The 26,562-nt window shown below is 37.4% G+C and overlaps 1 protein-coding gene and 1 long non-coding RNA gene across 7 annotated transcripts in view; one reads left to right on the top strand and one right to left on the bottom strand.

The window, feature by feature from the left end:
• Positions 1-26,562, bottom strand: part of LOC148935965 (uncharacterized) — a 154,546-nt gene that overhangs the window by 51,556 nt on the left and 76,428 nt on the right. The gene's annotated exons all lie outside the window — the stretch shown is intronic.
• The window catches only part of wake (ankyrin repeat and fibronectin type III domain containing protein wide awake), an 83,812-nt gene that overhangs the window by 23,201 nt on the left and 34,049 nt on the right, over positions 1-26,562 (top strand). For 2 of the 3 annotated variants that reach the window (XM_089079940.1, XM_011642095.2), the window contains exons 3-6: positions 14,607-14,755; positions 15,414-15,542; positions 16,409-16,595; positions 20,433-20,689. In XM_089079940.1, coding sequence (XP_088936066.1) covers positions 14,607-14,755; positions 15,414-15,542; positions 16,409-16,595; positions 20,433-20,689 — 722 coding nt within the window. The remainder of the gene's footprint in view (positions 1-14,606; positions 14,756-15,413; positions 15,543-16,408; positions 16,596-20,432; positions 20,690-26,562) is intronic. The other variant, XM_089079941.1, reaches the window with a different exon arrangement.

Here is a 26,562-nt window from a genome sequence, read left to right as displayed (position 1 = left end):
AGACGAACCTAATTTTGCCTGGGATGGGTATCCAGGCGGGATGGAAGCTGAGGCACATAGGCGGAGTTGAAACCTGACCGATTATCGGTTAGGAAATATCTCTCCACCAATCTCAAGAAACGTTGTTCGTTATTTTTCCGCAGCAATTGGATGGATTTATTTACGAAAGTAAAATTACATTAATAAAATAAAAATGTTTGCTGAAAAGTGTAGAATCGCAAAGAATTTAAATTGTTGTTGTACCTAAGAGCAGAGCACTTAATGAGATTTTCTTTCTGTTATTCCGATTGAAAAAGAATAAGGATATAAAAATATTTGCGATATATAGTGAAAAAGATTAGTTGAGTTTAATTACGTAATGTTTGGCTAAATAATCCGCTTCAATTATCGGTAAAGGAAATGAAGAAGGAATAGAGAATTATGGTTCGATCGTATTATTTATGGTGCGATATTATACCTTTATACGTGCGATACAAAGGAAGAAAGTTCGTATCGAGAAGCTCTCGACCGTACGTCCGAAGTTTGAAAGTCATACCTAGAATTAGTCTTGTTCGATACGAAGTTACGAAGTTAGTCGGTAATACTGCGCTCGTACTACTGACTGCTACACTGCTGATCACTCACGCAAACGTGAAACATTGAAATGTTCCCTCGGGCCATACATGCGTACTATGTTACATCCGCGTTGAAATTCTCACTGTCTGCAACGTCGATAGTTTCCGTAATAAATGTTTAATGTTGTCTGCAGCAACCGTCTGGCGGTATTATCGAGAAGGATCAACGAATCTCTCGAAACTTAAACGTTAAACGAGGATTTTCAACCGCTGAAACACGGACGAATTTCGAAGTTAACTCGGTAGTGATTAAGCAGTGATTAAGAACGGAGCCCATGACTTCGCCTTGAAAGTTACTTCGAGGTAACCCACATCGAAGAGGATAATTACGAAGGCGAAGAATGCCGGAGTGTCCTTCTCCTTCAAAATTGAAATTTTAATTTTGATTATCATGATGTAACTTCGCCCGTAACGCTCCCAACCAATTTGCATCCCGACCAGCCAATTTTACCGTCTTATTTTTCTTCCGAGCGCATACGCGTAGATTGGTCCGCTCGTCACTGAACCGTAACATTATAATAATTTACCTTTGCCTTTGGACTTTTTCTTTGCCGGGATTTTTTCAGGACTAGTAACTCTTCCACTTGAAATGGTAGTTTAAATACGAGATTTATCGTCCCGTAATTACGACGTTGGACATTTTTGCACTAGAGAAGAGAAAAGCTTTTCGACAACGCTTATCGATTTTCTTTCAAGCATTTATTCCCTGTGACAGATTTGTGCATGTATAAGCGCGCGCGCGTGGTGTGTGTATGTGTGTGTGTATATATATATGTTCAATTTTATCTGTTGGAAGTCAAACATTTTGAGAAAGCCCAAGCACCGCGCGAGTGCCGAATTAACTTGCGAAATTAATTGCTCGCTCGCAATTTCCCCGGAGGTAGCCTAGCTCGCTTCAGTTGAGCGTCTTTGCGCGTATCTCTCCGCGATGCATTTTCCCTCGAAAGTGGCTCGAGACTTTCGTAATAAAATTGTCAAAGGAGGACACAAAGGGCTTTCCGGGAGTGAAAGTCGGAAAATCGGGGAATTGTAGATGCGAGGGCGGAAACACAATATCCGGCGCGTAAGAAAGCTCGCGGAAGAAAAAGCGTTACCGCACTTGCCTGGAAACTTGCCCACCGTCGCACGATGCTGGGGGAAGCTATTTCCAGTGGGACCGAAAAATCCGACGTACATAAGACATGCGGATTTCCAGGTGCCTGGCATAGAGGCGAGCCTATGTGCTCTGCCGCGAGTATACGCGGCACTTCTTCACCACGTCTGCGAGTACATGACATCCGCCATGTGCCGAGCTATCGAAGCTGCAAACGACGTAGTAGAGCGACGATATCTTATTCATCAGATACGGCATTGAAGAAACGTACTGCAGGCGAGTAAATTTAGATCGAGTTTGTTTGGTTCTTCCATCTATTTTAAGAGGATTTCCTCTCGTAATAAATTAATTACCTCGTGTCATCCAATTACGTTTGAGATAATTTAGTAGTAATAATTCGCCGTAAATGTATGGACATTAAAATATTAAGTTGAAAATAATTTTGGAACGTAATTTCGTTGAAATAAATGTGGAAATAATTTTGTTGGACCGTCCAAATAATTATGTAGAATGTTTGAATTGTGAGAATTACGATGCAAGAATTTCAATAAAACTGTTTTCGGATTTATACCTGGTCAAATTTTTATTTCAGAGCAAAACTTCAGTGCGAAAAAGAAGATTCAAATAAATAAATTCTTCGAATATTATATGTTTGCGCTGTTGAAAACTTTTAATTATCTCCAAATAGTCGTTTAAAAGGGACATTGAGAGAAAAAGACATTGTGGCATTTATGTTAGAAACTGAAATTTGTGATATGGCTTGGTTATATCTTGTTTACTAAGACTAGAGTGCTAGAACGAAAGAAACACGTGGAACGTGATTCTCCGTGATACTCGTAAAAGCAAATAGCTTTCGAAATGCGTTCTGTCTAGTTGCTTTTATAATACGAATGTGACTGTAAGAATGTGGACTGTTTCCATATGGCGCTTAAAACTTGTGGACTGTACAACGAGTTATCAACGATTGAAACTGAAAATATACATGATTTTCGTATACTGAAAGATTTAATATTTACAACTGTAAATTTACTTCTCAAGAAATAATGCCACTTTTAAGAAATAATGCCACTTTTAAGAACTTCTTTTTAAGAAATATGCCATTTTTAAGAACTAGAATTTTTAAGAAATATGTGTGCTTCTACAAACACATTTGTCTCTCTGCTCATAGAAACAGGATGCTCTCTTTATCCCATTTATTTTCTTGCATAAAAATGAAATTTTGCAAAAAAAAAAAAAAAACGACGTATTCGTGCATGATTCTATCACATAATAAAAAGTATTTAGATAAAAAGGTCAAACGGATAAATTTCTCCGACAAGATTACACTCCAACATTTGTCAATGTAGAAAATATATGTTCGCTTGGGCATGCGAATCACGTTTTCCATATGATAATAAAAACAAATAAAATTGGACATACATTTCGTCCACACGTATGTGTAGTGGAAAATTGGATCATGACTATAAAAAATTCGTTAACGTACAATAGTCACGGAAACAGAGAAATACAAGACATGGATTTTCGCTTCCCGCATGCAGTGTTTCTCGCATTTCATAAGCCCGGTGAATTTCTATTTCGTCGTAGTGAAACGAGACTCTGTCACTTAACTCGTTTTGCTCGGGAGATCCAATTAAATTTGAAAAAAACGCTTGAAGGATTTGCCGAGTGGGTAATTAATTAATAATTTTCGACTGTCTGCCTGTAGACGTCCGCACGTGACAATCACCCGAGTTATTTGCGTATCCTTGTTCGTCCGTTCTTGTATTATTGATGGCCAAAATACCCAATTATCCTATTTTTAAAGACATTGAAAGAACTTTACACAATATATAATGATAGTGGACGAATATCATTAAAATTTCGTATCGCTTTATTCGTCAACTCATTTGCCAACTCATTTGTCAGCTTTCATTCGTTTCGATTCATTTGCTCGCCAGCAAATTACTTATCATCGTCCATTTCATTTGTCAATAGGCCCATATTTCTCCCGTATTTCGCACCGACAAATGAAACGCGCCAAGTTTAATATTTTTCCGACGTGGTGGTGAGAATCGGATGGGCGTTAAAAGAATTTCCAACGACTTTGGCACTTGAAGCAGCGGTATATATTACGGCGACATGAATTTCTCTTACGGTCCATTTTGAGACTTGGAACTACATATATTTTAATTAAAAAGCATAATCCCATTTCTGCGCTCTGCAGGACCGTAAACGGAACGGTTTGGCCGTGCGGCGGTCCGTTCCATTTTCCATCAAATTTTTTCAGCGCACCCCTTCGACAAACGCCAGGATTCGCAGGCGACATCGATTTTTACCCTCTTTCTTCCCGCCGGTTTGTTACTCCATTATTCGCTTTGTGATCGTACGCGAGTTTTACGCTCGACGGGACGGCGCTTTAATTATCTTCGATCGTACTTTCGCCACGAAATGCCATATGTGAAGTCGCTGAAAATTCCATTTGCCGTACGACCGGCGATTATTGGCCTTACCTTTCGCTGACAAGTGCACGAGTGTCGCATATAAATCACCGGAAAGAGCGAAGGATGTGGTGCATGAGAGGCGTGTACTTTTGATAAGAAAATCAACGCTGGAAATAAACTCCTAATGATAACGTTTTATTCAAGACCACGGTGCGATCCCACCGGTCGCTTGATTTATGAAATATTTACGATTTATTTATGAACAATAATAGTTGTTCGTGTGACAACTTATTTTACATAACGAATTTTTTAATATTTTTTTTTTATGTATATTTACATTATGGAAATCCATTTACTCGCGATTGTAAAACAGATTATAAGCTTCATGCATAACACTTTACTAAAAAAATTGCAAAGTTATTAAATTGAACTTTAGCATTATATATTACGGTAATATTTTTGTGTATCGTTTATTTATTGTGACATTTATTGTGTCATTTATACATTTCAGCATAAATCTCCTGTTGTATTAGAAGAATTTAATACTATCTCATGAGTAAAGTTTATGACGCCATAGTGCCTGCAGCGCATAAATTCAATTCAATTTTTATAGTCAATATTCATAAATGACTTCGCAGGATATCTCAAAACGTCTGCTATGTATTTTAATAACGAATAGAAGTTAGAAAGTTGAAAAATGTGTATTTATTTTTTTCACTATTCGGATGTCAATTTGTATAGAGTCGTAAATGATAAAAAATTGAAAACTTTTGAAATCTTCACAATACCAGACGAAAAAAGCGTTTTATTAAAAAAGACGCTCAATATAATTTCAAAGATTTAAGCTTGGTAATAATCTAAATCTTGCATCTAAGTTTAATAAAAATTTTCTCGCGTTCCCTAAAAATTCAGTTGTACAGATATATCTATCTTTGTTCAGATGTCAATTTGTACCGAGTTTTAAATGATAAAAAATTAAAAACTTTTGAAATCTTCACAATACCAGACGAAAAAAGCATTTTATTAAAAAAGACGCTCAATATAATTTCAGAGACTTAAGCTTGGTAATAATCTAAGTCTTGCATCTAAGTTTAATAAAAATGTTCTCGCGTTCCTTAAAAATTCATTCGTGCGGGTATGTCTATCTTGTAATTTCCTATAGTACCATAACTTCTCCCGTTAAAGTTTCGCGGATGGATAGGACAGCGCGAACATACGTCTTACGTGAACCATGTCAGTGAAGTATCTTGCTGTAAAGTCCGACGGGGTATTATTTTTAGCAGACGCTCGATTGTCTCGGGTGTCGTAAAAAGGTGTGGTCTACTTCCTTATCTCGAATTTGCCCGTTCGGTCAAAAGGGTCAGAAATTCCGTAGTCGAATCCCTTGGTAATTTCCCGTATCTTTCGAACGGGTCCCTCGATGCATCGTGGGACTAGATTTGTAATAATTGCGTTACATAAATTGCGGAAATACACGACGAAGCTCTCTAAATAATTATGTCATTGTCTCTTTTGTTGAATATTAATTAAACTATGTTGTGCATGATTAATCGTATAGTTATTTTAATATGCTATGATTATACGTCCCCGAACGGGGATGTGTAATCTCTTTAACGTTCACATATTAAATTTACATCATAGAACTTTACAATTTCATAAAATCGATAGGATATATATTTTAACGGAGGTTACGTAAACGCATTAACGAAGCTTGCAAAGTTAGCGCCCCAAGTAGTTTCTGATTATCGCGGAGAAGCAATATCTGTCAAAAAGTTTGCCTTCTTTAAGAGTAAAAGGGAAACAGGAGCGGATGCCGTGTTGGGCGAGAGTGGCGTATTCGGGTAATCGTGGGGGTTTGATGCGGGCAAATGATGTTTATCGAAATTGCAAAGCGTTTTTTTTTTTATTGTTTAAGCTATTTTCATGGGAAACTCGTATCTACGAGTGAGATACGGGCGAACGTGGAAAATGGGTGTGAGATCGTGGGGGATTGCGTGGCAGATTCTTTCTCCTGAAATTGCACTCGTTCTCCAAGACTTCGACTAAACGAGTTGAGATATGAGGCCGCTGTTTCCAACAAAGGTCACGAACACAATTACACGAATGTGCCAGAGGCCTTCATACGACTGCGAGAAAGAAGAGTTTGCATTACCCCGCAACACGCGAATCAACTGTTCCGTTTTTTATTGACGCTCCGAATGCATCGAAAGTTCATTCGAAAGTTGCGATTTTTCCTTCCTCAAAGTTTTCGTGTGTATGTAAGAGAAAAAGAAAACAAATCAACCATGAATGTTTCATAAATATACGAAAAGAAGAGTTTTGTTGAAATATCTAAAAATTCGGCCAGACTTAAATCTAAAAAATAAATTTCTTGATCGAAATAATTATATAGGGATGTTAAGCGTTAAATATTTTATGATTAAGCGTTAAATATTGCAAGAATTGTTGACATTCTAGCAATCGATTTAAACGTCTTACATTAATTATTTGCATAATGCGAGAAAATTATTTTCTTATTTATTTGAATCTGGTTAAATCTTTAAATATTACAGCAAAAGTGTTTTTTCTGTGATATACCTTCAAAGCGAATAATAAATTTCTAATGAAAATTTATTATTCCTTTGTCAGAAGGTATCTCTTTAGTTTGAATGCATCGTTTTCTCCCTCATAATTTTTCTTGCGCTTACATATTGTAGACGCAAGAAAAAGAAATCGAAAAGTAATGCACGATAAATTTTCCACAAAGATATATCTAAAAGAAATGTTTTTCAGAAAAATTTATGGTAAATGTTAGAAGGTAGCTGCTTCCACACATGACAGTTTGTTCTATATTTATTTATACCGTACACATATAATAATTTAAAGCGAGATTCTTGCTGTGTAAGGAAAGGGCTTTTCTTACGGGGGTTGGGGAGAAATTCCTTTCTACGACGCAGCTCATCTAGTGGAAGGAAACCATTAGTTTCCGGGTCATTCACGCAGAACAAAAGCTACTAACGTGATACACCGTCCTGATGGAATATTATCCAGCCAACATCCCTACTGAAAATAATCCTCATTCGCTCGGAATGTTATCGATTCCGCGTTCGTTTCACGACAACTTTCGAGATACATTAAAAGTCGAGAGCAGCGTCTCTCTTTCTCTCTCTCTCTCTCTCTGTCCTAGAAAGAAATTACTGATATTGGAGCGCGGATTTTTCGAGGTAGACATCAAAAGAGGAAAAATTTCAGGCGGAAAGGAAGGCTGGAACAGAATGGATCAAGAAACGAGGAGGAAAAATGCCGAGGGAAAATGAATAAGGGAATATTAAGGACTATTGTTTCCTCGGGTTCGCAATCGAAAATTTTCGAACGGACGCTCGAAAGCTAACGAACTTACGCTAAATTTGCTAACAAGAATTTACGAAGGAGGCAAGAAAAAGGAAAGTTAGATAAGTAGACCGAATAGAGTTCGAAGTTTAGTAGTTTCTAACTTCTCGATTTCCTGAATATTTTTCGAAAGCTCGGAAAATCGATCGAGAACGGTGTGGTACGCGTCTCTTGCGCAATCACAATTTTTTTTTTTTTTCTAATAAATGGAGCTTTCATTAATAGTCTCCATAGTCTTACCGTAGAATCTCACTTTACTGTAGAACAACAACGAATAAGTGAGTAATGCTTCCAGTAGTCCTCGTAATATCCGATAATTGACACTTGATATTCGCGCAAAATTGCGCAGTTAAGACTCCCCGACACTCAGGTCACGTCGCCTGTCTTCTATTTCTGTCTGACCTTAATTAATGTAAAATATTCGTGCCTATACTTCGTATCCGCCACTTCATGACTCCGATTATTATCGGATTGTTAATTATTACCGCGATACCGCGTATTATCAATGTTTCATTTTATACAATTTGTAAAGTTCCCTTCGCGCGTCATTCGCGTCATGCTAAAACAAATGAATAAATGCCATCCCCGATCGAAATATAAAATTAAAAGATATGAAATACCATTTTTCTAGGTATAACGTTTTCCGTTTTAATTAATAGTTAACATGGCAGGCGATACAATTATACATACATATTATATTTTATATATCGTATTTCTTTTTGTTTATCCGTGTTGGTTCTATATTTCTCGGATGGGTAAATATTTTTCTAATTAGCGATGGCGTAGACTTCGATTGGAAGAAACGTTTATTTGCAGAGAGTCTCACCTTTTGCACATACTCAACGTTAATCGAAAGTCTCTCACATTATTGAAATTGGCTACATTCCAGATCATGAATGACAAAAATATGACGCGTATATATATATATATATATATATATATATATATATATATATATATATATTGCAATCTAATAATAATCCCAATTAATTCCCTTTTATGCATGGATGCGGAAAATATTTTGCATGAATAACAATACTTTCCTGGATAACAAATAACACATTGCGTTTCACGCGCAGTGACTAAAAATATATCGTGATAAATGATGAGATTTCGGTGAATGCAAAAATACAGTGTATCGATGTTAAAAGCCATTGTAAGAGAGTCTCGTCACGTTTCCGTGAAAGAAAGAGGAAAATTCGAAAAATTCGAGAAATTTCGCTTTGATAAAACGTATATCTAGCTGTATCGAATTTTATGTCTATCGACGTGAAATGGCAAGAATTGATACCGCGGCGACGATCGGAGCAACCACTGAAAGATCAAAGATAAATGAGAGATGTGGTGGCGGCGGCTGTCTTTTCAACGCGATCAATAATCTTTCCGCTTATATAAATAGCCGCTATTGATTTTCCATTTTGCAACGTATTCTTCGTTTGCCTTCTCTCATCGGATCCGCCGGTCTTCAATATTTCAGAGTGAGCACTGTGAAAACAAACAGCTCGCTTCTTCATTCAGCCTCCATGAGTAATATATCGATAAAAGATAGTCGTGGGCCAACAAACAAGCTAACAAGCTGAGATATTTGAATTTAATTATATATTAGATCGCACTTAGCAGTCACATATGCAACGGCGAAATTATTATTGGCGAAATATTATTGCGCAATTTGTTTGTCGTTATCGGTAGTTCATTAATAATCTATTTCGAATGATTCTTTGGAAATAAAGAGATATTAAAGTTTATACAAGAAAAGGTTAGCTTTGCTAGACTATATAAAAATTTGACCAGACATAGATCTGAAAACAATTTTGTTGGCATCAAGATTATTATCTAGGATGCTTCATTATGATAATAATATTGCAAAAACTTTTGATATTTTAGCATCAAATTTGAATATCCTACATAATTAATATCCAACAAAAATATTTCCAGATGTACTTTTCAGATATTTCAACAAGTGTTCTTATCATAATAATAACAGAAAATATTGATTAATGAGCTTCTACTTTTGAAAAAAAAAAAAATTAATTTCGCAAATTTCTTTAAATATGCGAAAACTATCACGTATGTCAGATGGATCACGAAACATTGCAAGTAGTTCAAGCTTCGTAATCGATTACAGTTAAAGTTAAACACATTCTGATATACATGGTATAACACATCGTAAATCCGCATCAGCGTGCTGGTCGTTCGTTACCGACAAATTTATTGCATCGATGTAGAACATCCGCGACGTGCATTTCCTGGTTGTTGTTCCATTTTACGTCGACACCTCCCCTTAAATTCACGTTTGATCTTGCCGTATAATCGTATACGCGAGAATTTTTTAGGACACGCTATGCGTGTCATGCAGAACGCGTGATTCTAGTTTCAAGAAATTGCGGGCTATGCGTCCTGATTCTTTGTAATGTCACGAAATAAGCTAGCACGCTTTAAGGTAATTTTCTTGTTTACCCTTCTACCCTCACGCGAGAAAATTACGATCCTTTGCCGGCTCAACTCGGTTTCACCCGCATAATGAATTTGCTCGTTCTACATAAATTTCAATGTAAAAGACGCGGAAATGTCGAAGAAATACATCACGCGATTACGATCCACGGATCCATCATCGTCGCTATTTAAGAGATTCGTGCTGTAGGTTTCTGATTTCTCCATCGCGGAAAATCGAAGGAACAATGACTGCGCTTTGATGCCTCTCTCAAGATTCTATTTGCCAATCTAGAAGTTCAGTAAGGTTCAAAGTGTACTCGAGAATCGACGAGAGTCAGAAACGACTCCGCAAACCGCGCCAAAGCATCATGTTTTTTTCATCAGTCTCTTTGCATTTTCTGAGTCTAATAAAATGGAAACGTTCATTGAAAAATGTTATCCTCTTATTATCGAAGAAGATTTTTTGTTTCAATCATTGCTATCAATAGTAGAAAGATTTAATGATAAACCGATATTTGAAACTGTAATAAATAATTGCCTTTCATATTTCTTTTTTTCGTGGAGAGAACCACGTTTTGCTGGTAAATTTAAAAATTTGATCAGATGTAGATCTGAAAATAATTATTGTGTCAAATGTTGTACAAATTATTATGTAGAAAGTTTATATATGATAACAATACTACAAAAAATGTTGATCTAACAACTAATTTATTGTAGAATATTGTATTTGTTTCATAATTATTTTGAAGGCTCACAATTATTTTTTTCAACACAATCATTTTTAAATCTTCTTTTAAGTCAAATTTTTAGATTCGTCAGCAAAACTGTTCGTTCCATGTATTAAAATAACTTTTTAAGACATTGCGTATAAAATATATTTTTAAAATCTCAATATTTTTCTTTATTTTTTTATCTCATTAAATAACTGTACATTTTAAAATGATCGACTATAATTCGTTCTAATTAGAATTCAAAGTTTCAATTTTATGTTATATTAATTTTAAAAACTTTTATATTTTAATTCTTAGGGAATATAAATTAAAAAAAAAAGAAATGTTTTTTCAAAGTATCTACTTCTCAATTGTAATCTTTTTTATTAAAAAAAGTAACAAGATATTTTTTATAATTTTTATTATCTAAAAACCATTGAGTGAAAAAAAAATATGTTACCATGTGTCCATTTTAATAAAAAAAGTTATGAAAGGTCAAAATGTTGGTGGTTCACATATGCTATAGAGTTACACCAGTGATAAAACGAACAGTGTCATTGTAGAATTAATTACTGTAGAAGCAAAATCGTGTTTTCATTTCACTAAACCTTCGTTTCCGCATCTTTCTAAACAATTTTCTACGAAACTGTCAAAGCGAGCGGTGTCCTTTCTAAAACATTTATAGGATACAAGAAGGAAAAGCATACACACACGCGTATTTTAGTCGATTCCTTTTCCTCTAGGAAGAAATTTTCCGCTAGAAAAAAATTTTCCTTTTTCTCTCGTATATATTTCGGTCGCTTACCAGCGGCAAACTCGTCGTTCCATTCTCGCATCGACATGTCGATTGAAAAGTATTCAGCCACTGCAACGCTATAGAAAACTCGTTGTTGACTCGTGTTCCCTCTTGCTGCGCACGATCGAATATTCCCGACGTGGACAACCGCTCGACTTTTGCACCACGCCGCTGCGTCAGGAAAACGGGAAAAATATGACTGAAAGGCGAATAATCATCCCGACGCGATCCCGGTGAGACGGTCGTTGTCTCAAAGCCGTACGCCTCGGGGATATGCAGTAGATAAAAGCAATCTCCTTTACCGCGTTATGTTGGTTGACACGTACAAAGGACGAAAGTAAATATTACATGTAAATATTACATGCACAGATAATGAATCTTTTTATAGCGGCGCGACTCCCTTTCCTCGCGGGAAATTCGTTTCATCTCCCTAAGCGCGGGGGATTTAAGAGTCGGCAATTATTCTTGTTTGCGTCCATCTCATAACGTAGGCCTACGTGTGTACATTTTGTGTGTGTGTGTGTGTGTGTGTGTGTGTGTGTGTGTGTGTGTGTGTGTCCACTAAAGTCCCATAAGTTAAGGAGACCTGGGCGTTCCCGATAGTTTCTCAAGGACGTGCAATTCCCCTCATCCTCGTCGATTTACCAATGACGCGAACAGCCAATTAGATTTCTCTGTCTTCTTCCGCCGTTTTTACTCTATCTCGAGGGTGAACGTTTTTCCCGTCCCGAGAAAAGAGGAAACCATCACGATTCCTCTGAAATTTTTCTGAAGTTTCACTGCGTTCGTTACTTCGTCTTTAAACGCTGATTTAATTTCATACGAAAATAAAAAACGACATCTTTGACGTTGAATGATGAAAGCGAGAAATTAAAAAAAAAAAAAGAAACAAAATAGTAAATTTTTTTATATTTTTTTTATTCCGATCCGTATTTTTTCCAGTTTTTGTGGAACGACATAGCTTTCATTTTTTTTTAATTATTGTACAATTATTGTAAAAAATTTAACACGATAATCGCACATTAATTATATTTTAAAATTAAAAATATAATTTTCAAATGCATAAAAGTCTTTGCTTGCTATTTTGTTTGCCAAAAAATTGCAAACTTGCAAAATTACAAGTCGCAAAAAAATTACAACTTTGGTCACGTCCGTCGCTTGTAAGCTCGTACGAAGGATGGATGTATCGCCATCACGGGAGCAACCTTAATTCTTGTGAACTTTTATCTGCAACTCTGGGAGAATCCCAAGATACCTCTACATTTTATGTAAGACAAGTTCACGTGAGAAAACAAAAAAAGGCCGTTGGATTCCATGTTATTGTCCAAAGTAAGAAAATTTCAAATTCGATTTCTATCGATAATAACGCTTTTTATCGACAATAATGTTAATGTCGCGTTCGTGAAAGGGATCACGTCAGGTATGAAACTTGCAGTTACGACCTCTGTGCTGCATTTGTCACGTATCCTGGAAACGTCGCCGAGAAAATTGTCGAGAGTTCTAAGAGAAAGAAAAAGATCTCAGACGATCAAAAGAAACGAAACAATGAGCGCGAGAAAGTTCGGCGGAAAGTGCACTTCGAACAAAGCGAGTTACTGCAATCAAGGACTCTCCGCGAGACGTGTCGTCGCGGATACAGAAATTCGCTCGCACGTACTTTTAGCCGGGCAAACTCTGAAAGACTTTGTTAGGATATATCGATGTTTGTCTTTGCCCGCGTTACTAAGGGAGACCGATGTCTCTGACAGATAGGATGTCGCATGAGAAACGGACGTTTCCGGTTCGCGGCGTTCGCCGTCGGCATCGTGAACTATCCTTTTAATCTTAATGCACATTCGCAAATCCGGGAGTGGTATATTCTTATTTTCTAATATTTATGTTGAACCAGAGAGAGAATACATTTCACGCAAATTTATGTAATATGTATGGTGGAAAAACAGAAGTTCCACCACTGAAGTAGTCGAAAGTTTGACCGGACGCAGATCTGAAAATAATTTCGTCGGAATAATTATGTAGTACGCTTGCTGAAAATACTGCAAATTATATATTTTTTACATTTCAGGAAAGCTAATTAGAATTACATAATTATCTTGCCGGCAAAATAGAATTATTTTTGCATTTGGTCAAATTTTTAACTTCCGCAAGATCATTTTTTCCGTGTAATTATTCATTTAATATTCATTGAATATTTAATTTTATTATGAAGTTCTGGTTATTATAAAATGACAATCTAAGATGCGGTATTTCAGATTGGAAAATTCTCTTCTCCTGAAAAATATTTCTACAAAACGGTCCACTGAGATATTGGTCTTTGCCTTTATATAACGTGTCTCGCCTGAGGGCATAAATGGGAAGCGTATTTTTGTAAAACTATAATTCAAGTGTCGTATTGCGACTTGATCTTGTTATAAAATCGCTGTTTTTCATAAAAAACAATGTGTATCTCAAAAAATAAAACTGTGAACTTTTTTTCATTATAAATAATTATTCATGCCAATATATATTTTGCTTTTGGTTTTATTAAAAACAAACAGATATAACAGACTTTTGGAATATTTTATGCATACCTGCATATATAAATATAAAAGTTAATTATATCTCTAAAACGGGAGCAATTATAGTTGTGGCAAGTGGTTCAATTAGATTGACACTTTAACATGCGGGAATTAATGGCAAAAATTAATTTCGCTAATACGATAGCTTAATCACAATGGATTATTATTGATCTAATTTATGTTCACCGAGAGACTATATCGCGTCAATCCGGCGGATTGACAAAATTACACATACACGGCGGACATTCGTGTGTACATTTCTGCACGTGAGCAACTATGGAAAATGGAATGTTCGCGATCAGTTGGCCGCGCGTGCAATTAGTTTATCTAGCTACAATTAATTTATGCTATCGCGTTACTCTTTAAGGCCGCGAATAAATTGAATAAACGCTTGCAAAAATCGCGGATAAGTTAATAACGATCATCTCAAATGAGAGAAGGCCTGGGAGCGAGCGATAAAAAGATGTGTAAAAGATGAGAAAAAGATCTACTTGAAAGAATTTCAAGAGAGCGACAATTCGTTTGAGGTCGCGACAAATGTTTCGACTTACTAAGCTCAAACTCAAATTCAGATTCGAAACGATCGTCTCGCTTACTAATAATTATTCTGTTGCAGCGCGCCCGTGCCGGAATGCAAACCCGAGAACAGATCGGCGCGAGGCCCCGGAGGACGGCCGGCGCCGCTTTTGCGGTCCAGAACTCTGCCGGCCATCGTCGTGCCCGGCCTCAACATACTTCAAGCTCAAATCGATGCTCGTTACAATGGTGACTATTAAGAGCTAAAAAGGGCCTGCTCTGCCCTCTTCCGCGAATGCCTTACTACTTTTCTCGTAAACGAGTATTGCTCATCATTGTTGTCTATATAGATCCATCTGTTACGATAACGTTTCTCTTCTACCTCTTGCAACGACCGTCGCCTGCAGCCTCTCCTTCGCGTTTCAAGCGCGCAATAATCTTAAAAACGCTCCTTTTCCCATCTACTTCTGTTTGCTGCCAATCCGCTTTTGATCCGCGCGAACACAATAAATCGCTCCTCACCTCTTGTCATTATCGCATCTCCTCCTTGCATCTCCTCTTTCCCCTCGTCGCGATTATATACGAGGATACGACAGTTGAATTAATGTCTGTACAGAAAAACCGTAGTTGCGAAGGTATAAATTCAAGATTTACTACATTCGTATGAATATAATTTAGTTTTTCCTGCACGTTGTTAATGCATTATCTATCGTTGTGTAAGCATCCGATATTCCGAAGCCAATAAGTAGGTCTCTCTTTCTCTCTCTCTCTCTCTCTCTCGGTATTTAGTTGTAAATTTGAAAAATTGCCCAATAGCAGAGACCGCATTTACATTTGACTCGCTAAGAATATAGCGACAGGAAGTCCCTCTCACATTTAATCATGATCATCTTTCGCTCGCATTCAGCGGTAACAACGGGGATATCGGTCGTTCCACCTTCCACGGACAATACGGCATGCGCGAAGCGCGGAAGCACGGCTTCCCATTGTACCAAGCTTCTTACGCCGAGAATATCCTTTACGGACGACACGATAGGTAAGGTACTAAGAATTTATGGGATAAATCGTAGAATGGACTCACGAAGTTTATATTGGACTTTCAGTCGCCAGTCGCGTTTTACGCTTTAAAAAAACTGATGTTTCTTACTCTCGCTACTTACTTATTTCCGCAGCCTTACGCCACGTTTTTAAGCTCTATCTCATTCTTCCACGTTATGCATGCGAATCTAAGTAGACCTGCCAGTTTTTCTATTAAGACTTGAAAAACTTTTTTGAAGGATTAGATAGCGCATCTCAATGATGTAATTTTTCTTCCTATGTAAAAAGTACAGCGTGTTTGAAAATGATGAAATGATTATATAAAATTGCATGAATATTCGGTGGATTACCGTGTAAAACACTGGAAAAACGCAACTCTTCAAAAATTGACACAATTTCTCGCGCGTAAACGCCCTATTTCCCGAACAAAGTAATCAACACTTTTGTTATTTTTTTTTCATACGGCATTTTTATATCCAATTTAATCAAAAAATTGAATAATATACTTTATTTACGTTTTTTTACATTTTATAGAATTATTGTACATTTTATTTTGTTCTATTATTAGCAAAATCAGTGGAGCATTGTCAGAGGTGTATATGACGTTTCGTATTTTCGTATCTTTCCCGAAAATTCAAAAATTTCGTTTTTGAAACCGTCCAATTCGTCGGAGAAATTCGATCGCGTTGCAAGAAAGCCTTGACGAGCGAGCTGCAAAGCTTGATACACGCGAATGATCGCGAGGGTGCCAAGGGAGTTGCCGGATAGATTTTACATCGGTATTGACTTTCCCGGGGCGAGCCGGTGGATCGTTGATTGCGCGCCACGTGTGCAATTCTTCATGTCGGATTTCCTCTGTGACAGAGCGCCGCGTCTCCGATTCCGGTCCAGCGGGCAGGGAATCCTCCAAGGAACACTCAGCGAGAAGCGGCAGGCTGAGCACCAGCAGCATCGGCGGCTCGCAGCCTCTCAACAGACTCGCGAGGCTTTTGAACCAGCGGCCGAGCTTCACCCCGAGCGATGAAATTCCACGACGGCTCTCCTGGGAGAGGTACGTCATCGAACCGAGAACTGTGCCGCGCATCTCAAAGTGCCTCTGTCTCTGCCGCGACTACATCGTGTTTCGTCCATGCGAAAATCAAATCGCCACGTCCTGTCCGTCGCAATTGGATGACTGTCGACAAAACCAGAGCTCTGACCTAAGCTGATCGCAAAAAAAAGATCGAAAGAAATAAACGCGACGAGTGCGTGCGTGCATGCGTGCGTGCGTGTGCATGTGCATATGTGTGTGTGTGTGTGTGTGTGTGTGTGTGTGTGTGCGCGTGTGTGTAAAATGAAAAGAAAATTTTTGTTGTAGTATCCAAATAATTGGCCAAATGTAAATCTGAAAATAATTTTTTCGGGCTATCAAAATATTTCTATAGCAAGTTTAAATTGATTGTTAAAATATCAAAAATTTTTGCTTATTATTATCATTGTATTACTATCTTTGTTTATGATGGAAAAATTATAGATTTTGCTAAATCGCATTTAAAAGTAAGAATTTTGAAGAAATTTTGCGGCGGTTTGTAGAATCTGAATGAAAAATTAATTTGTAATTCTTAAATAACTTATATAATAATTCTGATGGCCTCAGCAAATATATATCTGGTCAAATTTTTCGACACTTTAGCACAACTATTCTTTCTACGTGTAACTTCATACTTCAACAAGTAAACGGAACTTATATCTTTCACGTACGAGATCCGTAAGATATTTCGATCAAAGAGAACCCGCACACCGCGAAACGTATGAAATTGATTGGCTCCAACCAATGGTCGACACAAAGAGATATCAGTTAGAATCGAGAGAATACGAAATTAGATGAAAAGCCAATAGACAAACGTTTCGCTCGGCGAAACTGTTTAATAATCTCACTCAACATTTGCTTTGCAAAGTGCTGTCGTCGAAATCGGAATTAAATTTTCGATCGGTCGTTGTGTTGACCCGCGGATCGCTGGAAAAAGTCACACGTATCTTTGTCGAAATTTCATTTCCTTTATCAGGTTTTCATTCTGAAGAATCGCGAAATGTGCTGCAACTGACTTTTAGTGCTCCTCTTGACTACGTCCACTTCATCATCTGCTGTCTACATCCGCCGGTCCGTAGAGACTTATTTCTCGCGTGACTCGCGGTATGATCGAGCATTTATTTCACATGACTATAGAAATATTAGATTGTTAAGGAACACCTTGATGAGTAATGATGTGCATAAATCGTTCATACTTAGTGAATTCACACGGAAATGATTGCGATAAGACATCCGAACGATAAATGGTTTGCAAAGGGGAAAACAGTTATATTACACATTAACGCTTAATATCGTTTTCGAAGGGAGGTTTCTGAAAATACGCGGGGCGCGTTTGTATTACGTATAATCATCGCGCTTGTTGAAATATTATCGTTGTTCTCTTTGTCAAATAGGGCATAAGCATCATGTTTCGCGTCGAAATCGATGATCGGTGTGTGTGAAACAGTTTCCTAGTTAGCGATACTATTGTGAGTGGGCTTTTATTGATCGTGTCGATGAATAACGCTTTGATAGATTTCCTGCGCGGTGCCTCGTTGTATAGGCCCGTTTCACGTAAAGTGGAAAGCAATTTTCCTGAATGCCTTCCTATTTCGAAAACACAAATTCTATTTCGAGACGAGGCGTGCCGATTGTTTCGGAGATATCCTTGTCGGAACGCTCGGCTTGTCAGGTGGAGGCGCGCTTTCGACTTGACGTTATTATTATGGGCGAGTGCCTTGGGTTACGAAAATTGCCTCCGGATTAAATACAAATGTCGTCGAGTTATTTCCAAGATATTTCGGCTGTGTTCACGGGGGAGAATCAAGGCCAGGCGTTCGAGTTGTCGCGCAGAAAAAAAAATTAATCTTAAATTAAAGCGAATATTTTCTCATATGAGAATATTACAATTTTCTTAAAAATTTTTATCTCGATTCGATTAAATTTGTATTGATGCAAATATATACTTTTGCTCGATTCAAAATTACAAATTTTTTACATGAAAATATATAATATTCTTGCTTATATATATGAGAATATCTATTTATATATATAAATTTATTTTAGTTTGTTTTTAAATTTATATATATTTGCATCAAATTCAGTTAAATTAAGGCCAAAATTTTTCTAAAAAGATTGTAATATATTCTTGCTTGCTATGAGAATATATAGTCTTGAATTTAGGATTAATTTTTTTTTTCTGTACATCGTCGTCTGGAAGAGTAACCGGCTTTATTTAATTTCATGCTACTTTTCATACGAAAGAAGCCTCGTCGTGAAATTAAACGCGATTAACCCAAGGAACCCTTTTATCGTTCTTACAATATCTTATCTTTTCGTCGTTGATGTTACCAAATGCCACTCATGTAACTTCGATCTCCTTGATTTTAACGTAAATCAAGTCTTATCTCAAGCATGAGAATGATTAGTCTTTCATTTTAAGACTAAGCTCGCGCCGCAAGACTCTTTTTTTGTAAGTTGAAATTAACATAAAAGTTTCTCATCCTTGAACTTTATAAGATCCCAACTACGTCAAAAAGATATATATGATGCAAAACTTTATATTCTTTGATCTCGAGTTTACAGCTATTCCTTATGCTTTAATAAAACGATAATCGATTGAGGTTTTCGTGAATTTAATTTTCGGATAGCGGATATCAAATTAAAATATTGACACGTGTAATAATATTCTTTTTTACGTAACTGAAACAAACAGTCCGTACCGCACTTTTGTTTTACTGCAAAACTTTTTCCTTCAAAAAATAATAATGTTAGTATTGTACATAATAAATAAAGAGAATGGAACGGTGTATAAAGCGCACACAAACCATTGTAACATTGAACGACGCACGCGAAAAGCCGTCAGTTAAAAACATTGAGCACAAACGTTATAAATATGTAAAATTAATCCGTCACACATTTCACGTGATACTTGTTATCCGTTTGGCTTTCGACCCGGATTAAATTAGCCATAGACTAAACTAATTTTCTTGTACGGCAGCGTAAAACGGTCCCATTATAATCAAAACTGAATAATTTGGTTTTCGATGGAAAGATACAACGACGTCGGGCGTGGGTGTAAACACGCCTAGAATATCCTATTCCGAGTCATCTGGCGTCTTCATTATACTATAAACACATATGTGCCCTCGGCGATATTAAATTACCGTCACCTCGACGGCGGCAGAGGTCGGTCGACGGGGGGGGAGGGGGGAGGGAGGGGGGGAAACGCTTAAAACGGGGGAAAAGCACCCTGGGCCGCATGCATCAGCAGTTCGCGCGAACCGCACCCATGAAAATGCATCGATCACTTGATTTACGATCCTCGTCACATCAACGCGTCATTCACACGGACGGAATTCCACTTCTTCTGGCGTTATCGAAGGGTGTGAGGTTCGCTTTTATTTTCACCACGGATTAACTTTTTTTTAAACGTGATAAATTAAACGCGGGAAAACCCCCGAAATTACAGCGGAATAAAGAAAATATCCGTAGTAGGCTTTAACAAATCTGTATAAAGAAAAAAATGTTTTGCCGAGGAATCGACAAATTTGGCCGGATACAAAATTTGAAAAATAATTTTATTGGGTCATCAAAATAATCATGTAGGATGTTCAAATTTATTAATGGAATATAAAAGAAATGTTTAAACATTATATCATCATCATGCTTAAATGTCTTATACGTATTATATATTGAGGAAAAATATATATAAAAAATATTGTAGCGCAAATAGGTCTTGCGGAAAAGAAGATTTCCATTGAACAAAACATAAATCTTTCAATTTTTTTTTTGTTGGACAATTGGATAATGGATTATTTGGATAATTTGAATTGGCAGACGAGACTGCAGTACGACGAGTTCCTGTCTGCCAAGAAGCAGTTCGATCGACAGTGTGGCGGAATGGGGATTGACAGGAGGAATAGGGACTGTCGGTGGAAGCAACGGGGTGAGTGCCGGCAGCAGTTATGGCCTATTTGTCGAGCAGCCACCACCGAGAAGAAGTCCGAGCCCGTTGTTGGGGGCGAGAAACGACAGGCTGAGCCTCGTGTCACCCAATATCGGCAGAAGGGTGAAAGGACACAGGGCTATCGTAGGTAAGTCGTTACATTATTAAGAAACCGGATCGATAAACATTTTGCAATCACTGACCAATAAAGACCAATAGAAAAGCTGAAAGGAAGAAAAATAGAGAAAGAGAAAGCTCGGCGACAGACCTTCGTATTTGAAGTACTTCCATTTTTTTCTTCACCTTAAATTGCTAAATGTCTTCCAGGTTTCTAATTAAAACTAATTTAGCGAACGGAAAGGTTAATTAATGAATTGAACGACGTTGCCTAATCAAAGGAGAACTGCCGACGTAATTTTATGTAAATTATTAACCGAAACGCGCGATTTTATTTCGGAAAACTGCAATGTCTGCGAAATTGATACGACAGCTCGCTCGAGGTACATAATATACAGAACACTCCGTATATCTATATCTCTCGCGGTATATTTAGGTATCATACCGGTTCGCACAGGAGCTACTGAGATTCTTATTCATTCGGAGAAGTAGAAGCGGTAATAAATTTATTTGCGAGTCTTGCTACTTAAAAGACATTAATAATCGCTCGCTCGTGTCGTTATAAACGGATAGGGCAGAACCTTAGAAATGCGAAACGCGCGATCTTAGGCGCGTAGAGGAGAATCTGTAATTAAAATATGGAGGAAACAAATTTTCTCTTTGCGTTTTAATCAACGGAGAATCTTGCTTGTACGCTGTCAGGAGGAAACGGGTTTCTTCGCGAGGCGCTTCTTTCGCCGCTCACGAAACTCATCCCGGCAGATTTAAATGATTGATTAATGTATATCCGCGCGGAGTTTACAAGTTTCGCGGTTAATCGAGTTCAAGCGAATCGTCATCGCTTGTAATTTAATATATGGCCGAATTTGCAGCTTCCCGATAATCGCGCGTAATAACGTAACGGCGCAAGTTGTGGATTTCAATTATTCATCGAACGCGATTTCACATGCACTTATTAATATATATATATATATATATATATATATATATATATATATATATATATATATATTTTATGGCAGATATTATTTATATTATAGTCTTCTATTTATATTCACCGTATAAAGCCCCATGATATTTACCAAGCTTACACGTGTGCGTATGAATGATCCGTGTGCGTATGAAACTGTTCTATAAAGCTTAAAGTACGAGTAACGGTTGCAAAAATGTAATATGAACGACTTTACAACGTATCGTCAAAGAGACAAAAGATATTTTATGACATCGTAAGCCTCACCTTTTTAATACTTGTCCATAAAAAAAGTGACTGCAATATGGATTAAACAATGGTGTATCAGTCACGGAAGGAAAACTTGATTTAATATAACGACCTTTACTTGCAAATTGGATTTTGATATTTTGTTTTTCCGCTTTTTATTGCCGGTGACAATAATACGGTCAATCATAAAACGTGGTATCGTTTTTAAATGCTGCGTTAATGTCATAAAGTTTAGACTTTATGGGTTAAGTAAATGCAAATACAAAAATGAATATTTATAAGATGACACGCTCTTTACGATTTGATACCAAATATCCAGTTTTTCTTTTCTTTCGGGGGAACAATGCTGTTTGGTTTAACGAGACAAGTTTGCCTATAACCACCATTTATGATAAAAGTGTTTCTCGACAACATTCCGCTCAAGGATAAGCCCATGATAGAAAGTTTCGAGTCACCGGAGACTGCTGTGGCTTAAAGTTAAATTGCAAGAAGGACGTTGTTATCGGGACTCTGATAGCTCGTACGGCTACGGTCTGTTATGTCCACCATATTTATAATTATCTTAATGAATTAGAGAAACTTGCCATTTTGTAGATATTTTTGTGAGCTATCAGATAGACAATTTTACATCAATTAAACGTTAGATTTTTTTCATCGAGTATTTGAATATAAATTTATATTTCACAATAGACACAGAAAAGGAGAGAAGAGAAAAGGAGAGAGAGAGAGAGAGAGAGAGAGAGAGAGAGAGAGAGAGAGAGAGAGAGAGAATGTAACATGACAAATTAAAATAATGTTGTTTCTTCGTAACAACTTTTTTTTATATACACAACTATATGTATTTATGTTATATTACAATTATATTTATATTGATATGTACAATTATTTAACTTCAAATTTTTGGAAATTATAAAAGTTATTAGATTAAAAATTATTAAGTATTGCAAACTTTTTTGGAGTTCTATTCCGAAATTAAATATGTATATATAATTTATATGTGTATATAAATTAGATATGTTATCGAAGCTGTCAATCTTCAAAGAGAATTTGTTATGGAGATTCCGGTTAACACGATTTCCATGATCGAATATTGGATCTATTGCATCGCAGGAACATTATTAAGTAAGCCCTCAAAGACTACGAATAATATTATATTTGCTATGTATTTGTCAATTTTCAACAAGTAATAACTTTTCAACAGAAAAATACTCTGAAAAGTAATAATTTTTCAGAAATATAAATCAACATTATAACAAATTTGAAAATTTTTATATTGTGAAACTACAATAGTATGAAAATTTTAATAAAAATTTGTAAATTTTGGCATTTCTTATATTTTATTATTTTGAGTATATTACTTTTATATAAAATATGTAATGAAAAATCCTTATATTTGAATAAATAAATAAACTGACTGAATAAATAAAACATAAAATTTATTTTTATCTACAACTTGTGATACAATTATTATTATTTATAACGTAATAAATTCACCAATTAGTTACGAAAATTTTGTATTAACAATGACGACAAATTCTTTTCAAATAATTTTAACAATAAATTTGTTTTTGTTTTAAATAAAATAGAATTTTTCTGACATATCGTGTGTCATAGGTGTAGAAGTATGTTAAAATAGTATTTTTTGTACAATTTTTATCTCAATTTTCAGGTAGAGTATTTTGAAAGCTGGAATTGTATTTAACATCAAACATTCTGTTGGAAAGCTATTTGAAATGATTTCTCTTTTCTGGATTTGAAATGGGGTTACTTTTTATTTTACTGCGAGTTATCTGAACGAGTCCACCTGAATCTCGTTCGCGATAATATTGTATACGAAATTGCAATTGAAATGTTGTAGTGCACGATAAATTGTCCAGAATATCGAGATGCGCCTATTGCAACTTCAATCAATTTTAACGACACTTATCGAGAGATATGACAATATCCGGATTAATTTGCATTTATAATTATGTGCTATGTATAATACATTGACTATGACTGCGTACATAAATTGCATTAATCATCTAAATCAGACTTTAAAATCTTTGCCAATCAGATTACTACTATCACTATTAAATTTATAATGTCAAAGTCCACCAAATTTGAATCATCTGCAATCATTTCTAGATCATCACTGCTCATACACAATATGTAGTGTTAATTAATATGTAGTGTTAATATTTAACTAAAATAAAAAAATTTTCATTAAATAAAGAAATAATATAGAAATAATAAAACTGAAGAAATAATAGAAATACGGCAGATCTGATTTAAAGTTGTTTTAACTCGTGAAACTTGGCGACGAGCCACGACCATCCATGTCTCTCGATATTTATTAATAGCATACGACAATAACTCTTTGATTCGAGTAAAAAATTACTAACACAATTACGTACATATACGTTTGTATAGCTTCACGTTTATTACTTTCTACCAATAATTTGTTATCACTCGGAGCAACGCTTACATGGAAGCTTGTTATTACGCGTAACAACAAACCAATTTATTAAAAAATGGATTGATTCAACGGATTGTTTTTTTTTTTACATCTATTTTGTTAAAATAATAAATCCGAAATCCGAAAGCTAAAAATAATAAAAAATGTTATCTAAAGGAATTGATTTAAATTTGATCATTTAATACCTAACGATATTTCCCTCAAAAGGAATTTGTCGCCGAGAAGATTTCGCAATTTCGAATGCAATTGTCTACAATTCTGAAGTTTTTCCGGAGCTTCGTAAGACTCGTCGTTCAGCGGTGCTTTAAATCCCGAAGTAATGGGTAAAGCGTAATCGGTTTAATAATCTTCCGCACAAACGGTGCTTCATCCTGCGGAAGCTTATCCGCTAGAACTAATGCCTCCTGCGAAATGACGATCCTTATTGCAGCCTCGTGCAACCGGCGATGCCCGGGCTGCGCCTGAAAGTGTTGAAACCAGAAAGCTGAGTGTACACCTGAGGAGAAATGCAACGATATACCTGCCCAGACAGGTCACTCCTCAGCCAATCGTCTCCTGCGCTTTGTTTACGTTCTCCTGTCTGAAGGCAGGAAGGCAGGAAGGTGTTCGAGTCGCGCGTCTGAACGACCTGTACAGTTCGCGGCGATCGCTCCTGCGCACTCGGAGCGCCTGCTGAGGAAGGTTCGCGATAGTGAACAAAGAAGACCAGTTGTCATGCGTGATAGGCACCACGCGTGTTCCACGCGATCGCGTTCCGGTACCAATGAATCGCGATTAAAAATCGACGATACCGGACGGTCCGGACTCGAGCGAGTTTTCTCTCCGCGACGGCGGTTGCTCTCTTTCGTCTTCCTCGTAATTTTATAATTCATTAAACAATTATTAATTATCATACGTAAAAAAAAAAAGAATGGAATAACTGTCGTTTCCTAACGACGGTAAATGATAATTAAGTGAAATCGCCCGTAAAAGTCAGTCGCTCCGTGACTTAATAAATCGGTAAGTGAAACGGAATGTGAGAGAAGGAATATCTCTCCGTGATAAACGAGAGTGCGGAACATTTAAAAAGTCGCGTGCCGTGACGCTCGACGAGTGCCGAGAACTTTCGATTTCGTGGTGCTCCGAAAGCGGAGGAGGAGGAGGAGGAGGCGAGCCAACGCCGACGAGAGAGAGAGACGATCATCGATAGCGTTGCGATTCTCCGATCGACCGATCGTGGGCGACGACATGGCGGGCTTCGAGAAACATCGGGATCCTCGTGAGACATGTCCACGGGACCGGAGAGCCGCCGCACCGTCGAAAATGCATGAGGGTGGGCTTTGAGGGAGCCGGGGGGCGCGAGGAAGTGGAGGACCTCGCGGGCCGCATCACGAATGCATCGGGAATCGTCGCGCGGCGTACAAACCGGTTTCTGCATTCGGTGCAACGACGTGCAACGGCGCCGCCGCCGGTGAGTTTTAACGAGGAGACCCCTCGAGACACACGGCGGCGAAATGCCCCCGCCGGTCAATCCGATTACTCGGCGAATTGCGGGCGGTTAGTTCTCAGCGAGGGGAAAACGGTGATTGAATTACGACGATAGACCCGCTCCGAGCCGAGGCCGAGGCCGAGGCCGAGGCCGAGGAGGAACGTCGTTCGCTTCGCGAGGTCGCCTTGAGAAATCCTCGGGGCCGATGACGCGCGCTGACTGACAGGAGGCCCGAGGCCTTCCGAGAAGGCTTCATTACACGCTTTATTACGTATATCCCGCCTTATACGTGTAGCACAATTTATATTGTGACCGAAAGTCGGCCGTTTTACGACGCGCGATTTCCACCGAAGGAAGATGGAAGGAAGATTCAGACGTCTCGTTTCTCACTGTCCCCGTACATTATTTATCCGAGCCACGTAACGTCGAAAGACGAATGACCGATCTGAAGGATCATAACTTCCAATCGATTACGCAAGATACATCGCCCGTCCCTAGAGACGATTTGCTTTCACTCTCGTGGAGAGGGTCCGCGTTCTGCCGTGAACGTTTTACCTCGATTCTGGCTAAAAGTAGCTGGGAGACAGCCATACACGACACGATTTAACCCGTCGCTCGTTCTGTCGAACGACGACATCGCGCGAGATTTTAAACAAATTCCGCGGCAAGGAAGGCGAGAAAAGTGATTCGGTGCAACGTATTGCGAACCGAATGAAAGCGAATCTGCATGTGACAATCTAGGCGATTTAAATTTTTCCT

The sequence above is a fragment of the Pogonomyrmex barbatus genome, unplaced genomic scaffold (assembly GCF_055798465.1).
Source record: "Pogonomyrmex barbatus isolate J1 unplaced genomic scaffold, ASM5579846v1 scaffold3, whole genome shotgun sequence".
Lineage (NCBI taxonomy): Eukaryota > Metazoa > Arthropoda > Insecta > Hymenoptera > Formicidae > Pogonomyrmex > Pogonomyrmex barbatus.
The sequence above is the reverse complement of the archived record's forward strand: the minus strand, read 5'-3'. Positions and strand labels throughout refer to the sequence as shown.